The 16,481-nt window shown below is 41.7% G+C and overlaps 1 protein-coding gene across 1 annotated transcript in view; it reads right to left on the bottom strand.

Moving 5' to 3' along the window:
* The window catches only part of cdh4 (cadherin 4, type 1, R-cadherin (retinal)), a 66,099-nt gene that overhangs the window by 24,214 nt on the left and 25,404 nt on the right, over positions 1-16,481 (bottom strand). Inside the window, exons 3-5 of the mRNA XM_029502170.1 lie at positions 16,217-16,372; positions 11,177-11,321; positions 2,872-3,044 (exon numbers count right to left, since the gene is read on the bottom strand). Coding sequence (XP_029358030.1) covers positions 2,872-3,044; positions 11,177-11,321; positions 16,217-16,372 — 474 coding nt within the window. The remainder of the gene's footprint in view (positions 1-2,871; positions 3,045-11,176; positions 11,322-16,216; positions 16,373-16,481) is intronic.

Consider the following 16,481-nt stretch of genomic DNA (forward strand, 5'->3'; position numbering starts at 1 on the left):
CCAAACCATTCCAACCCAGAGCTCATGGGAGATTAAGACAGCCTGGGGTAATGAAAGACAACAGTTCTGCCTGCCAGTGGAGGTGGTGCCATGGAAGGGGGCCACAAAGGGAGAGCAACCATGCCAGCTGTGGCATCCTGACATCTCTCACTCTGCTACCTGCTGCGTCAGAGTTTTACTTCCTGATAAACATACTTTTTTTCTTAGCAGTCTTTGAGATGGATTTATTTTTAAGAAAACTTTATATACATCAGCGTAAGCTTTTTCATTCCTTTATTGTTTATCAAAACCTGATTATGCTCCCCAACCCAAATACAATATATAAATCCACAACCACATACTTAAATCCACGCCATGCTGCAAAATGTTTCATTTACAGAGTCTATCACGTACGTATGACTTAGCCCAGTTTGTTCCATGGACTACAGCACGTAGAAACATGAGATCATGTCACAGGAGAGGTGAAAGGTGGAGAGGGGCAGAGGATAATTGGTATTCACCAGCGTCACAGGTAAGTGATACTGGGCTAACCTCCATGTACCCGCTGGTCACCTCAACACAACAGAACCTACATCACACCTTAATTAGCACATGGAAATTCCTGCTAGCAACCAGGAATGAAGATGAGGAGTAGCTAAAGTGTGATAGAAAGTGGTGGGAGAGGCGACAGGTATTCAGCGTGGGTCTGCAGTGAGTATGCATATTCATGTTTTCATGTAGCGGCATGTGCGTACACAACTGCAGCTGCACAGATCCAGCTTGACAGCTGGGATCAGAGTTATCATATCTGCTGCGCAACAATCATCACTGCATGTGAGTGTGTGCGAACATGTGCGTGTGTGTCTCGACATTTTCCCGAGTTTGTGCCGACGACGTTGACAGCAGGTGGGTGAACTCCCAGGTGTGTCCCAGTTTTAGTGGGAGAATCAGAGGCAGGTGGGACTAAAGCCTGGCTTGATGTGTCCAGATTAATGAGCTTTCCCTCACTCACATCAGCTGCTACCGCTGCTGCCTGGGCCAAGCTGGAAACAGGGACACAGAGCTGGCCTGCGTTCACTAGATTCATTTATATTGTTCCATAAATGTATCAGGCTATCATGCCATGCCAGCTCTGTATAAAATTTGGATAAAGAATACACATTGATGTATTGTATTCTTCTGATATCAAAACCTGGTTCTGTTCTTGAGACTTTAACGAATCATTCTCCAAATATACTCATGTTTTCAAGTTACAGTGTTGGTTAAATCCTGCTTAAAGTGTTGCATGGCTGAATTTAGTGCCAAGATGGACCAGCAGGACTTCTCAGAATATAAACATTATGAGGCACACTCATTGGTGTTTTTATACTGGTACTAAAATCAACCAACTAAATTATGATGAATTATGAGGATGAAGATTATCCTCATAATAACAGCATATGAATTTGAATGTTTTCTTGGTTTTGCCAGTTGTATTTGCTTTGTGCCACAGGGAGATGAGGGATGTTTTTGTATTTGTGTGTGTGTGTGTGTGTTACAAAGAAAGAGGGAAGAAAGCTGCAGGATGAACACTCTGCCATGAAACACTGATGCCCACAGTTGCCTGATCCAGTTTGGTATTAACAAAACTCATCCCTGCGTGACCTTTCCTCATTAGTAGAATGAGATGGAAAATGGCGTGCATGCACGTTGTAATGATGTTGGAGGTATGTAGGCTGGCAACAACCACACTAAGCCACTAACTAACGAAGTAGTTATGGAGAAAAAGGAGGAGGCTGGATCTGTTGGACTTTGCTCTATGTTGTTGAGCTGAATATCAGATACAGTGCAGGCCTGTCCTTTATATTTACACTCAATGGGACAACAGGAACATGCTTATTCTGACAGATTATGTAAAAACTGAAAACTGTTGAGAGTAATTAACATTTGTTTAAGGTGTGCCAGTTTTTTGTATTGTTATCATTATAATTGTTATTTCTATTATTATTGTTTTTAATCCTAAATTAGACAAATTTTATTTTCAGATATTTCCGAGAGCTGATGATGAATAAATGCTATTGAAATCAAGTTTAGAAATCTTAACAGTTCTGGTTAAACCCTTTTCAGAGTAATTTAATTAATATTTGGATTACCAGATGGTTATAAAGGACAAGCCATATAAACACATATAAACACACAAACCAGTATTACCAAGTATTATCATCGTACAATAACTCTCCTGTATTGTGGCTAACCTGAATTTGACTGAGTCGACATGCCTCTTACCAAAAGGAGATACAAGCTGGAATAAGAAAATTCTTGGCAGTGCAGTGTGTGTGTGCGTGTGCCGTTGTCCCTGTATACAGGCTCTGTGACATAATAAATGACTGAGCGGAATGGCAGTGTTGTTTTCGAGTTTGTTGTTGAGTGGGTGGGCATGAGGGAGCTGGTTGCTACCAGAATAAATCAAGTAAGTCAAAAATACAGTCACAATGGGCGTCCTGGTAGCAATAGACCCAAGAAATAGCACAACGTTTTGGAGAATCTCCTTATTTGTCTTGCACAAACATGAAACAGCTCCCTGTCTGCAGCTCCCCTGGTTTGAGTGTAACTGGGGATCATAGATAAATTTATACTATTACTAATAAAAACACCCCAAACAATTGCAAAAAAAAAATAATAAAAAATAGCATGAGCAGGTTGTAACCCAAATTAATTGTCACTGAATTACAAATGAACCACACTATTCACTAATTGATGGATAAGGAGTGGAAAGACAATGACAACATTATTGTTACTATATTATTGTTGTTGTTGTTTATGTGCGAATTATTCTTATTAATCAACTTGATGCGTTTGCACGAATGACACACATACATTAATGAAATGATAGTAACGGGGACACACACTGACCTCTCTGTCCAGGCCGGCTGCCACTGTAACTATGTCTCCAGTCTCACTGTTGATGGTAAACATGTTGGGGATGGGGCTGTGGGGTGACTGTGACAGGATTCGGTAGCGGACCATGCCGTTAGCTGTGGTGGAGTCGTCTGAGTCGGTGGCCGTCACCTGCATCACAGAGGAGCCTGTGGAGAGACACTCAGTTAGCTGGGAAGCTTTGTAGAAAAAATCTGAAAAGCAGATCATGTAATCAGTGCACACAGCACAAGAGGAGAGCAAGATAAAAAAAAAAAAAAAAAATCAAGAAGACTATATCCCTCAAACTACTTTTTCAAGGTCCTCGGCATACATACAGCAAATTTGCAGAAAACATCAGTAGGAAGAAGACTCCAGAAGAACAAACCCATTTATAAACAAGAAACAAGTCAATCAGGCTTTGCAAATTGCTGTGACATTCTGTGTTCTTTGGGAAACAGCTTTTAGAGCGAAAGCTATTACAGAGAAAAGTACAAAAACACAAACAATGTCTGTTTAAATAAGCCCTTATATTAAGCTGTGTTGTTTTCTCCTCAGTATATGGCCAAGCTACCGGAGCACACTTTCCACCTTTTCAGAGTCCATTTAGTAATGAGCAGCTGGGTCTTCTGCCATTTCCACCATCCATTATTTTAGCCTTCACTGGCAGCTGCCCTTAATGCTCCCTTGCTCTCTCCCTATTTGTCTTAGAATCACAGATAAACACTGCCATTTAAGGCGGACAGCATGGAGGTGGTGAGGCGGGGGGGGGTGCACGCGAGCCTGAGTGCGTAAAATGTGCATGTGTACATGCGTTTTCTTACAGGTATGTGTGTGCATCTGCATGCATGTGCTTGCGTGCGTCCTCATAGCACGTATCAGGGTGACAGGCCCTGTGTCCCTGCATCTTCCCCAAGCAGAATTATTGATTTGCACAAATTTGTCAGCTGGGCTCACAAATGCGATCAGGCAGTTAGGAGCATTTTGTGCTGGAAAGAGGAGAGATAGACTCGCCCCTCTCACAGGGTTCTGTGAAAATGTCACTTTCCATCAGGCAGCCATTTACAGGCTGCTGCTGAGAGAAAAAGACTGTCAGCTTACAGGAGGGGCACCGCAGAGAGAAAAGACAGCCAAAGCATGAACATGCTTGAATAAAAGGACATTGTGAATGGAGGTAAACTTAAGAGGAAGACAATAAGGACGTAGAAGTGATATGGAAACGAGAATCAGAAAAGTACAGAAAAAAAAAAAAAAAAGGAAATCAGTAATTACATCGCCTACATTTTAGCTCGTCTAAACTGATTAGAAACTAATTCTAATAGCATTTTGTCTCCATAATAGCATGGACCAAAAAGTGTCTTAGCAAACTAATTCATGAACATTCTGGTTACTTCAATGTTAAATTATCACATTAAAAGCAATCAAAACTGCTTGACAAACTAGGTCCTGTGCGTTTCTGAGGGGAAGAGAAGAAAGGAAGTCAAGTTTGCTTCAGCACCTTTCAGATGATAAATGCGAATGTCTCGGGCAAAGCAGGAGAGATGTGAATTGGTGGCAGATTTGGCGGTCCCCCTCTGGGTCTGAGCAGTTACTGGTCTCTCCTTTCCCATAATTGGGTCTAGATGGCACCATCATTCCTCTGACAGCCCACATTGACAGGATAATTGTAGCCTCGATTTTCAATTTAAAACTTCATTAAGTTTCAAAGCCGGATTTGTCACTTTGTTCCGCAAACAAAGAAAGACAGTCCAAGAAAAGACAGGATGTAAAAAAACTGTTTTACTGAGGAAGTCGTCGTTATATAATAAACCTTTGCAGTCCCACAAGGGCGGAGCAGCTGTGACACTGAATTACATATCGGCGACTGCCGACTTTCATTTCAGCGGGCAAGACTCAGTGATACGCTGATGGTATGCTTAGATCCAAAGTGGTGCGATGCCTGAAAGGGTTAATCTCTAAGCCTGTTTAATTCCTCTTTAATTTGAACCCTAATTCCAAATCCTAATTGCTTTTCCACCAAAATCACTGGAGCTGAAAATTTAAGTGGTCGGCCATTTTCCTCACATGACCGAAGATTGGCAGTGAGCAGGTCTATCTACTACCTAAACATTAGTCAGCCAGAGTCAACATCTGCCTGCCAATTAGAGAGTGATGATGGGAGGAAGAAGATGGATGGAGATGGGCAGATAGAGCGGAGAGATGGGCACACGCAGATGCAATGGAAACGGCGTAGCTTAAAGAAAGAAAAAAAAAAAGTCAAGTTGAGAATATAGGTGAGAAGGGTTGGTGAGAGGGTCGGTAAAGACCACTAAAAGCAAAAGTACAAGGGGAAGTCAGGGAATGAGAGGGCAGGGGTGGATGGAATAAGAGGATAATAACTCTTATCCGTGGATGGAAGATAGAGGAAAAGAAAAAGGTGGCCATGGTACAGTAGTTGGATAGAGGGAAGGGGGGTAAGAGGTTGAGAGGTTTAAAGGAAGAGAAAAAATGCTGAAGCCTGGTGCATCTTAGTGAAAGTGATGAACGGGGCACATGGTGTTCATAAAGAACCCTCTAATGGAAGCCACTCTCCAGGGATACAAAGACATGGAGCATTGGAACCATTCACACCTATTCAGTACAGATCAGAAAAGACTAGATGAAACGCTCAGGAAGCATTTTTGATCCCCATTATTGCATGAAGCCCATGTCTGTGATCTTTACCTACTTATTTCTATTCAGGGTCACGGGCTGAAACCCACATCAGTATGAATGCTGAAGTGGCTAAATTGCCAAGTTACATCAAAGAAATCTGGCCATTTTCTGCAGAGACCGTGGTAAGGGACTCTTAATCAGAGCACCAGGCCAAAGGATAATACTCATAGATGCTGATAAACCACTGGACACATTCGCATTATCCTTTGTTGCGCTGAAGCAGTTTTGTTAAATTGATCATCAGGGTTATCTTGGTTTGGAGTTAAAATGTTGAAAAAAGACAGTATTACAGGGATGTAGCTGCTAATATAGCACATTCTGAAGTCAGTGTTTCTTTTATTCATTCTAGGGACTAAAAGTTATCTTCGCTTCTGCAGAACTGAATTGGACCATTCCTCATTAATTTTGTCATAAAAATCTCCAAATGTGGAAATGTGTAAATAATGAGCATATTGATGAGACAAATTCAGTAAAGTCAAGAGAAAAAACCTGAACATGAAAAGAAGATGGCTCTACTTTGGAATATCTGAAGCGGGATTTAGTCCATCATAAGTTACAGAGCTTTCACACAACTCCCAACTTTCAACAATGTCTTGTTGGATCCGAGCATCAAGCACAGTGAGCGGTTGATCTTCCAACAGGAGGCAGGTTTACATAGAAGTCTGCTGAAATCTGGTGACCCCAACATGAACATGAACCCACAGGACTGTGACAACCTGTATTTGAATTTTGAGAAACATTGATAATTATTTGAATATTTACAGAAGTAGGAAATACTTGTGGACCCAGTAACTACAGTAACTTCTACATCTCACCGGAGCGCGTGCCTCCGGTCGACTGCTCTGACTCTGCCACATACATGGAAACACTTGCTGTTATAGATGACATCCAACACATTCAGCAAAACATCATTGTGTTGCTCTACCTCTGCTTGCCTCCATCACACCCCTCCTATGTCAATCCCTAATTATCCCCCCAGGCAGAAAAGAGCGAGAAAGTCACTCGAATCTCGAGGAAACTGTTAGCAAACTTTTCAGAGGAGAGAGCGAGCGAGAGAGGAAAAAAGAAAGAGTAAAGGGGAGTGAGACCCAGCACCCCCATCCCCCTTTGGGAGGGCAAATCAACTGTGAGAAAAAGTATTCCACTGCTGGTTTTGATCTCATACTCTCATTTCAGAAGGCCTTTGTGAGAACAGTAGTCCATAAAAGGGAACAACTTGCTGTCAGAATCGGGGCTGTGGGGGAGGGACAGGGAAGAACAGAACATCACAGAGCAGATGCTCTGAGTACACTGCAGCCTCCAAACACAAGAGCTTTCTGGAGGAGTCCCGCCAATGTCGACAAATCTTTATCTGAGGCCACTTAGTGCGATGCAAGGACTGTTTCATGTCAGAGTCTTGAAGATTTTGAGTTACAGATCACTTCAGTGACCTCACTTTTAAAGGCAGTGGCGTTTTCATGCCACTGCCTTTGTGTGCATGTGTGAGCGTGCACCACATTTAATAGGTATAGAAGGTTTCCCACAATAATCCACCTAGTTTAACACTGAATCTAATTTCATCGTCATTAACAAGAAGTGAATGCGATCAGCCGCCTCAATTTGTCATGTAGTGTTTTGTTAGGTCTGATTACCAGCACAAATTAAATTCTATTATTCACAGGTTGATGTTGGAGCCCGGATGACAGACAGTGACAAATGCAGCCGTTTCCAATAGATCCTGACTGTTGGTCTGATCAGATCTCTGCCTACGTGACATCTGGTGACACTGATAAGGGTGGGTTCCTGTAGGCCTCCCTCTCTGAAGGCTTTCACGCAGTGCTAGACGTGAAGATGTGGTGTAATGCTTCAGAGAACTTTTGATATCTGAGTCCGTAGATACAAAATGTGATACTGCTCCAGCTTTTTATGTACATCCCCCCCTGCACAGCATTAGGAAAGATACAACACATGCTTCCATATGTTGAGAGGTTTCATCGTGCACAGGTTTTTTTTTCCACAGATCAACACATTCTCTCCAGTATGTTAGAAATGTTTGTAATTACTCTACATCTAATGTGTCATGAATAATCTATCTGCTGAGACAGTGGTGGATTAGAGCATGACGACCCAATTAGCTGCTCTCCATCAGTCCATGGGTTTCATCTATTAGAAGTACTTCATTTTATATCAATTGGCACACTTTTGGAATAAACCGGTTTTTCCTTTTCTAAGCTAAAAGCCATTTAGACATGCAGCTCTTTTCTATTTTTTTTCTGTCACCATGCCCATGGAGATAAAATCAGTGCTTCACATCATCATCATCAGCTTCACAAGAGGTAAATGGGGCATTGTTTTTTAAACTGCTTGTTAGTTGTAGATTTGGGTAAAACCACAGTAAAGGAGGTTTCATGATATCCACACCACGCTCAATCATTATCTCATTATTATCCCAAAATTTCACCTACTTGGTCAGTCACTATGTTGAATCTCATAACTCAGATATTCCAGCACGTTGTTGCCCAGAGCAGCGCCTATCACCTGCAATACTGTGACAGGTTTCAACACACCACCTGTTACAGGGAAGGAGAGCCCCTCTCTCCTGGTGCAGCACCGGAGGAACTTCCTCGGGCATCTTTTGATTGGACAGAATGAGCTGAGCCGCGTGGAAATGCCGGATGCACAGCAGAGGATCTGTGGAGCTGTGAGATTAACTATCATTGATTTTGATAGTGTCAGTATACTTAATGTGTGGAAACATTTACTGAAGAAATGTATAATTGTTATATGGTAATAAGCAAGGAAAAGCCAACTGTCAAAAAATAAAATGAGCAGCAGAGACAGGTAAATCTAAGCTACTTGCAATTAAAAAATAAGTATTATTTGTACCTGACACTATTCTAATCCAACTAGACTTGTTAAATTTGATGTACATAATATATCAGACGTTATCATTTTTAGTTGTTGCCTTAGGTTGGCTGATTCTGTAAAGGTGTAAAGTCAAAATCTGAATTTCATGTACATCACCTCAGGTGCACATCTCACTTTTAGCTGTGTGTCCTACTGTCTAACGGCACAGCTGGAATCAGTGAAGGTATAAAAATCATTGTTAGCGAGACATTTAACTGAAGGTTGAAACTGGGTCCATCAATAGTGGGTTCAGCAATTAACTGGCAGAGGATATATTAAAGGCTTAAATGGGCCAGAAAAGTATAAAACGTTTCCTTGAATATACACTCAAAATGAATCGCACTCGTTTGTGTTTTCTACATGTGAAAAGGCAATTAAACTGCACAGCGTGGCTGCCTATTTTCTCGATTTCCTATTTTCCTAATTAAAATGAATCCACCTAGAGACCAACCAGTGAGCTCACATTAACAATGCGCTTTTTTTAACACCGAATCCTCAACACCTGACACTGTGTGATCTGCAAACACACGTCACTTGGCAGTGATTTCTTGATGAAGTGCAGAATAATTATATTGTACATTGTGTAATATATTTCCTGTTAACTGGTGCAACGGGTTGTATTCTGTTCAAAACAAAATATAATTCAAAGACTTCTGTAATTTTAAACCAAGCAAAGAGCATCAGAAGGAAAAAGCAAGAAAGCAGGTTTTGGAGTGTCTAGCTGCCCTTACTAATTAGGAGCTTGGTATATATAGACCCACGCTCCACTGAAGAGTAACCAGTACACTGCCTCTCTCTCACACCCACACACATACTTTTCATTTAAACACGTACACCCGCACCACAACATCTTCCCTATATTGTTTACAAATCCCCCTGAGATGAAACTGTAACAGAACAATATCTGCACGCTGTGAAGACAAACACAGGTCCTTGGGGTCTGATTGTTAGAACAAGAGTTCTTCCAGTTGAGACATGAGAGCTACTTGCACATTCTGCTCTTGTGTCTCACTTGACACTGACCACAACTCTGTTCCCTGATTTGGAGGGAAGGTCTACATCTTCTCTCCATGCTCTACAGAATCTGATAATGATGCACCGACCCAAGATACTACAAGACAAATATCTATTGCCTTGGTGTGAAATGCTTGAAAAGAAAAAGAAGAAAAAAATACATACCTTGAAATATCGGTTCATTGTTCAAGTGTATTCAGGGCCACTGGGCATGAGATTGAAAATTACATTTTTCCAATTGAAAACCATTACGAGTTTAAGCGACTTACTGCACACAGATATAACCATACATAAAAAGATGTAAACAGGATCTTTAAACTTTAAGTTTGCACAATGCAGTAATTTGTTGTTAATTTATTTCAACAATAAAACTGATTGATCTCTGGTATGTGCCAACAGCATTTGATAGACTCAACAAATCAGTGCAGATTCCAGTGGGAAACTAGCATTACCATGTCTCCTTGGCCAACCACACAAAGCAAATGACTGACATTTGTTGACCTTTGACCATTTGGATAAAAAATGTCTTCATTTAAGCTTTATAGACATTTGAGTTATACTGAGCCACAATTACCATATGAAACTGTCAGTTATGGCCAAAAATGTGTTTGGAGGTACCAGTGTCTTTAAACATCAGATTCTAATCAGCTCATCCTTGAGTCCAGCTGAATGTTTATTAATTCATTCATTCGTCTTCAACCGCTTATCCGTTTCTGGGTTGCGGCTGAATTTTTATACCAAATCAAAACAGATTTACTTTCTTGAAACCGTTTGTGAGGTTGCTGGAAGAGAGGAATAAAAATCTCTCTGAGACAAATCAAGGTTTAAGATCTGCTGTGCTGACAACAAATTTCAAATCACGTTGAAGCCTCCACCAAGTCAAGTCACTCCGTCTGTGACTGAATGATGATCACAGAAAATCATCAAGAATTAGAATTGGGAAAACATCAGACATCAACATAAGCTGAAAAAGTTCTTCTAACACAAGTCAAACTCCCACCAATACACATGAAGCATATATTCATTGGTTTTTCTCAGGTTTTAAGAGAAAATCTCAGTCTGTGTATTTATGGGAATTTACGGTCATTAATTTAGTTTGGGAAGTGTTGATGACTGGAGGCTGTGGATGGATGGATGAGGAAGACAGACAGACTGAAAAAGAACACATCAGAGCAGCTCATTTAAAAAATGAAAGAAATGAACGCCTATGAGTTTATTTCGATCTGTGTGAGTTGAACTTTGAGCTTGCTCTTGTGAGATGTGAATTTAATCAATACTGAGTTTGGGCCAAGCGGGTGTTATGATATTTAGTGCTCTGATTATCATGAATGTAACGTGAATGGATTAAATTATGATTATGATTTTCCTTTTTGCTGAGAACCAAAAGGACCCTTGGGCATCCCCTGACCCTAATTCGAGTACCATTTTCTGAATGAACATCTTTTTTCTCACTGGATTAATGGATGCTTGTCTGTGATGAATAGCCCACATGATACAACGCATTGGGAAGTGAAAGCCACACTGAATCGGTGTGTATCATGAATATGAGAAGAGCTCACAGCTGCAAGTACCCGAGAGACAGAGGTGAACTCACATGCAGTTACTGGGTTGACGTTGCTTTGTGCTGTATTGCTGACTTTTTGAATGAATCTGCAATTCACCTGTCTTTTGACTCAATGTGCGGTGGCATGACAGCAACATCTCTTACCTGGTTTGGAGCCTTCAGCCACAGAGCCATTGTACACTTGATTCTGAAACTCGGGTCTGTTGTCGTTCATGTCAATCACATAGATGTACAGATCGATTGGATTCTCCACCTGATTACCGTTCATGTCCACTGCATGGGCTCGCAGCTGTGAACATACATAAAAGCACAAAGAAAGAATAATCAATAATCATTTAGTGTGAATGAATACTCAGCTGGACTGATATAGTTCAGCTGAAAATAGGCTTCTGGCTTGATTAATATGAAACTTTGCACTGGAGCAAACTCAGCACACAACACAGTTTTGACTTGATCCACTAGCAACTTAATTCAACTGGCAAATATTCAGTTTCATGTCTGCCAACAGGGCATGAGTATCCTGTTGGTGTCTTGGCAAGGACCCCAACAACACAGAAAGGGACAAAGTAGTGAAATGTTCCAGACACACAAACAACACCTATTTTGTTGTTAGCACAGCCAGAGGCCCGGAGAATATCAGAGAGGTGTTGCTGCTCAAGCTGTGGCTTCTTTTTGCTCAGGGAGCATATTTGTCTTGATTTGTTTTGACAAAACCAGCCATTTGGATGGGTGTCTCCGAATGATGAGTTCTTCCTTGACAGTTCACAGTGTGAGAACAGAGCAGGAGGACACGAAGAAGTGAAAAAAAAAAAAAATAATAATAATAAAATAAATTAGCAGTGCAGGGAAAAGGCAAATGAGCTGGGAAGGAGAGGAGGAGAGTGACTGAGTCTTGTACAAGTAAATGAGAAATGAAAACACAAAGATGCAGTGTGAGGGTGTGGGGGATTGAACAGGGAGGACTGACAAAAGCAATCATCATCTACAGTGGGATGTCTTAATCTCCACTGCCGCTGTTACACACCCTCTGCTCCCTACCAATCCCCCGCTAATGATATCTAACATAATGCAAAGCTTTGTAATAGCCCTGGAACCAAACCGGCACTGTTCACTTAGATTACTCTCATTCAGTTGCCTAGAAATTCATATCCTCTGCAGAACTGTTATTGAATCACAGCTTGGCTTGGTAAGAGGAGAAGGGTTCTCATTCTGGCTAAAACGGACACACTGGAAGCAAAATATTTTGTCTGCCACAACACAGATGAGGGAATCTGCTTGCCAGTCTGTATACAAGAAATCATGATGTATTGTGAGATGACATGAAAGAGTGAAAGGCAGCACCTGACTTCACCACAACGAAACTAATCATATCGCATTTTTATGCCTACCTCTCCAGGATGTATCGAAACATTCAAAAACACATGCCCGCTGGAGCATTCACACATGCGTACAAACACCAATTCACACACATGTGGATTCATATCAACATGGATACTAACAGACGCACACAGATGCACACTGGGCGAAGAACATGCAGCCAATCAAAAGAGCCCTCTTTAGCCACTTAATGAGCCTCAAGATGCTAGTTTTCCATTGGCTGAAGCACAGCAAACAAACATGAAGAGGAGACGTGATAAACAAACAAGCTCAATCTGTTTCTCAGCTGTGAATACTGCACACTAAAGGATGTCTGACTGCTCCAGTGCTTTGGTGCGCGTGTGTGTTTGTGTGTGCACGTGTGCGATGATGATCTGTTTTTTGTGTAATCGAATGAGCCCTTTCTCTCTGTGGATTTGCATGCTTTATTTGTAGATGCAGACATATTTCTTTGTGTGAATATCTATATTCACGTCTTTGAGTAATGTGACCTGAGGTGCCTGGAGGAGTGTGTGTGCTTTACAGACAGACGAATATGTGTGGAAACTGACATCAGCGCTCTGAATAGTGAGCTTTACTATGACTGGACCAACCACAGAGAGGAAACACACTTTTTATCAGGCCCATTGGTCCTTTTACCCCAAAATGTACCCCCACTTGTGTTGTAGTTCGAGGAGACCCTTGAAAATGTTACACTAATTCGTCCATGGCGCTGCTTTCCTCCATTGCTGCTGTTGCTGAATAGAGTATATGTTCTGTATAAGCAGAGACACTTTCCAAACAAACTGCTGGTGCTGGAATTTATTATTAGGGATTCTATTAAATTTGGAGACCTACCAGATGTGCTGGAACTATAGTTAACCACTGTTTTGTTAGCCACACTCAGGGTGGCACTGTGGGCCTGTTAGCAGATTGGCCCTCCAATCCACTAAAATGGACATGAAATATCTCAAGAGTTATGAGACAGATTTCCATGACATTAGACAGGAATACTCAAGGATCCTAGGCAGCACGGTTGCATAGTGGTTAGTGCTGTTGCCACACAACAAGAAGGTCGTGGGTTTGATTTCCAGGCCTGGGGCCTTTCTGTGTGGAGTCTGGGATTGGCTCCAGCAATCCCCGCAACCCGAAAATGGATAAGCAGTAGATGACTAAGTGAGCGAGTGTATTACTAATGCACAACTTTTACAAATTCAGTGGTGCGATCATAGATAAGATTGAGCAAAGCCCAGAAATGACAGGAAACAAGAAAAGACAGATAGCGTAAAAAGTTGGGGACCATTTCAAGTTTCAAAAATACGAAAACGCTGTGCAGTGCATCCAATGTGAAATGGAACTTGCAACCAATGACAGTATGACAGAGCTTAAACTGAACACACTCACACAAGTCCACAGAGTGGCACTGACACAAGGCAAGGCAACAAAATCTATTGCAAGCATGTTGATTTATTTTTTGTCTATTTTTCTCTTTTAGTATTGCTATTTAATAAAGCTAAATTATTCATCTGATCACTGGAGTAATCGATGAACTAATCAATGATAAAAATAGTCAATAGTTGCAGCCCTAATCGGGATACATCGTATCCAGACAGACAATGAATACTAGTGGTTCTGATAGTCCTGTGAACTTTCACAACCGGCCATCATCAGTTCTAAATGTTCTTTTGTCTCAGATAAGGACGGACACAGTCTCAGTGACGTCACCATAGGTGGCCAGCTCCACTGTCACCATCTTGGTAACATGTTGCTAAGTCCTGAACTACGCACAGCCCTTTGGATTTTTAAAATTTAAATGCCGGAGCTTTGTAAAAGTTGACATCCTGTACAGCTGGAGGAAATGAGCTTCAGAGAACAAAAACCTTTTTGTACCAGGCTGAAAAACATGTTTTCTTCCTGTTCATATTCAACATGATTTCTTGTGTGTTTTTTCATTTCAAGCATTGCCTTGTTTGTTAGAAATAACCAAGAACATTATTTTAATTTCTTTTATAATTTACATTTGAGGTTGTTTACCAAGGCCATTTGAAAACAACTAATTCTGCTCAGCGCCTTGGTGGGAAACACAGTCATCTGGATTCCTGCAATTGTATATGAAAAAAAAGAAAAAAAAAAGAAAAGATACCCCAAACATTCACATATTTGTTAGATTTTTGTTTTTGTGGCCTGCTGACTCATACTACCTCTGTCTGACAAAACTGAAGCTCAGGCTAACACCCACTCTCCTCACCTCGCAGATCACTTCCCTCCGGTGCTAGTCTGACAGAAACAGCATCCTCGTCTCTCTTTTCACTTGAACCCAAAAACTAACAAGCAAAGTTTGGTCTGCGAGAGCACAGCAGCGCTGGGAACTTCTTGTCAAGTTGAAAGAAAGTAAGCGCTGGACTAAATTTCCCCTGGGTCAAACTGCCTACATTCTCCCACACTACATCATACATCACATCACAAGCAGCATGGGAGTCTAAATGGAGGCTGCATTCAACTTGAAGTGTGCTCATCCTAAAATGCTGTTTTCACTAGATTCACTGTCAAATAGGAACTGTTTACTGAGAGATTGGCCTTTCTGGAGACCAATAAGGTGCCTGCTTTTTTGATCGCCATTTGGTGGTTGAGTGTAAGTGCGAGTAAAGAGAGACAGCAGTCACATACGGCAGTGCCCAGAGCCTGAACGTGGCAAGTGAGGTAAGAAGGGACTCATTTTAAACTAAATGCAACAGTGACTCATCTGAGGTCTGTTTGTTTATGGACTTTGCACATACTGTCTGTGTGTGTGTGTGTGTGTTAGGATCCATAATGTGTGCATATTGCTGAGTGTGTGCACTGACAGGCAATGAAGAGATCCCCTCTCTTTTATTCTACTCCTCCTCTGAGACAGGCACATGCCCCTGAATAAGCTCTATCAGCAGTGAAGCCATATATCATCCTGACAGTTATGCAGGTGTTGTAAGAGTGACACCAGTGCGAAGGTGTTAGTCTTTGCTGATATAAACTGAAACCTGTAATGTAGGTTTATTAACCAATGGCCCATTGTTAACACAAGTCTCATGTGGCTCACAAATTTAATTCACACATCAACAGAACTGTTTAACCCAGAGTTCCTAAGGTTTCCTGTGTGTGTGTGGGTGGTGCGTGCGTGTGTATATGTGAGCAGGGCGGGTCCTATGGGCTATAAGGTTGCTAACGATACAGCTGTCAGCCCAACCTCTGCAGGGAGCCTCGATATGTGGGGGCGGTGAGGTAAAACAGGGCAGTGCACAGAGGAACCGTGGGAGACAAATCCAGAGTAAGAAGGGGTGGAGCGAAGACCGAGCTGACATAAACATTTATCATTCATCATTCATTCATCATCATGATCATCATCATTCAATCAACAGTTCACTCAGTGAAGTCACAAGAAAAACGTGTGCAGCCACCCGAAGCCGCACCTTCTCATTAGCTCTGATTGTAACAACAAAAACATGGAGAAAGACATTCATGCAGTCTTCATGGGTTCACTCACTCTGTGCAGCTAAAACTTCAATGTGCGTGACAGCTGAAGTGGCTGTGTGTTTTCGTCATTTCACTGCTGGCTTTTGTGTGGATGGGAACCTGGAGAAGCTGGTGTGAAAGCACGGCACAGAGGCTAACAGAACAGAAAGTCCTCAGAATTTGCTCCGAATAGTGGTTGTGTTTGACAGGCAGCATTAGTGTTACCATAAAAGGTGGATAGGGGAAAGATGGGAAAGTGTATTTCCACAGGGATAAATGCAGCGTAAATGGAGCTACAGGGGAAACAGAATAGGATGACACAGACAGTTGTTTCGTCCTTACATGGAAGGAGGCTCTCTCCTCTCTGTCCAAGGGTTGTGTGACAAACATGTTCCCACTAATGGGATCTATGTTGTAGATGCCACTCGGAGGCTGATCAGCGCCTGCTCCTGTGATGCTGTAGCGGATGCCAACATCCTTGTCTTGGTCTGAGCGAATCTGAGGACACAGAAAAAGAGAAACGAGTTCAACACAAAGAAAAAAATGGTTGTCAGCCTGAGCTTTTCAGGCTTTTGCTTCGCTTGGAACTAAAGGCACAGAATGCTCA

The sequence above is a fragment of the Echeneis naucrates genome, chromosome 5 (assembly GCF_900963305.1).
Source record: "Echeneis naucrates chromosome 5, fEcheNa1.1, whole genome shotgun sequence".
In the NCBI taxonomy this organism is placed as follows: Eukaryota; Metazoa; Chordata; class Actinopteri; order Carangiformes; family Echeneidae; genus Echeneis; species Echeneis naucrates.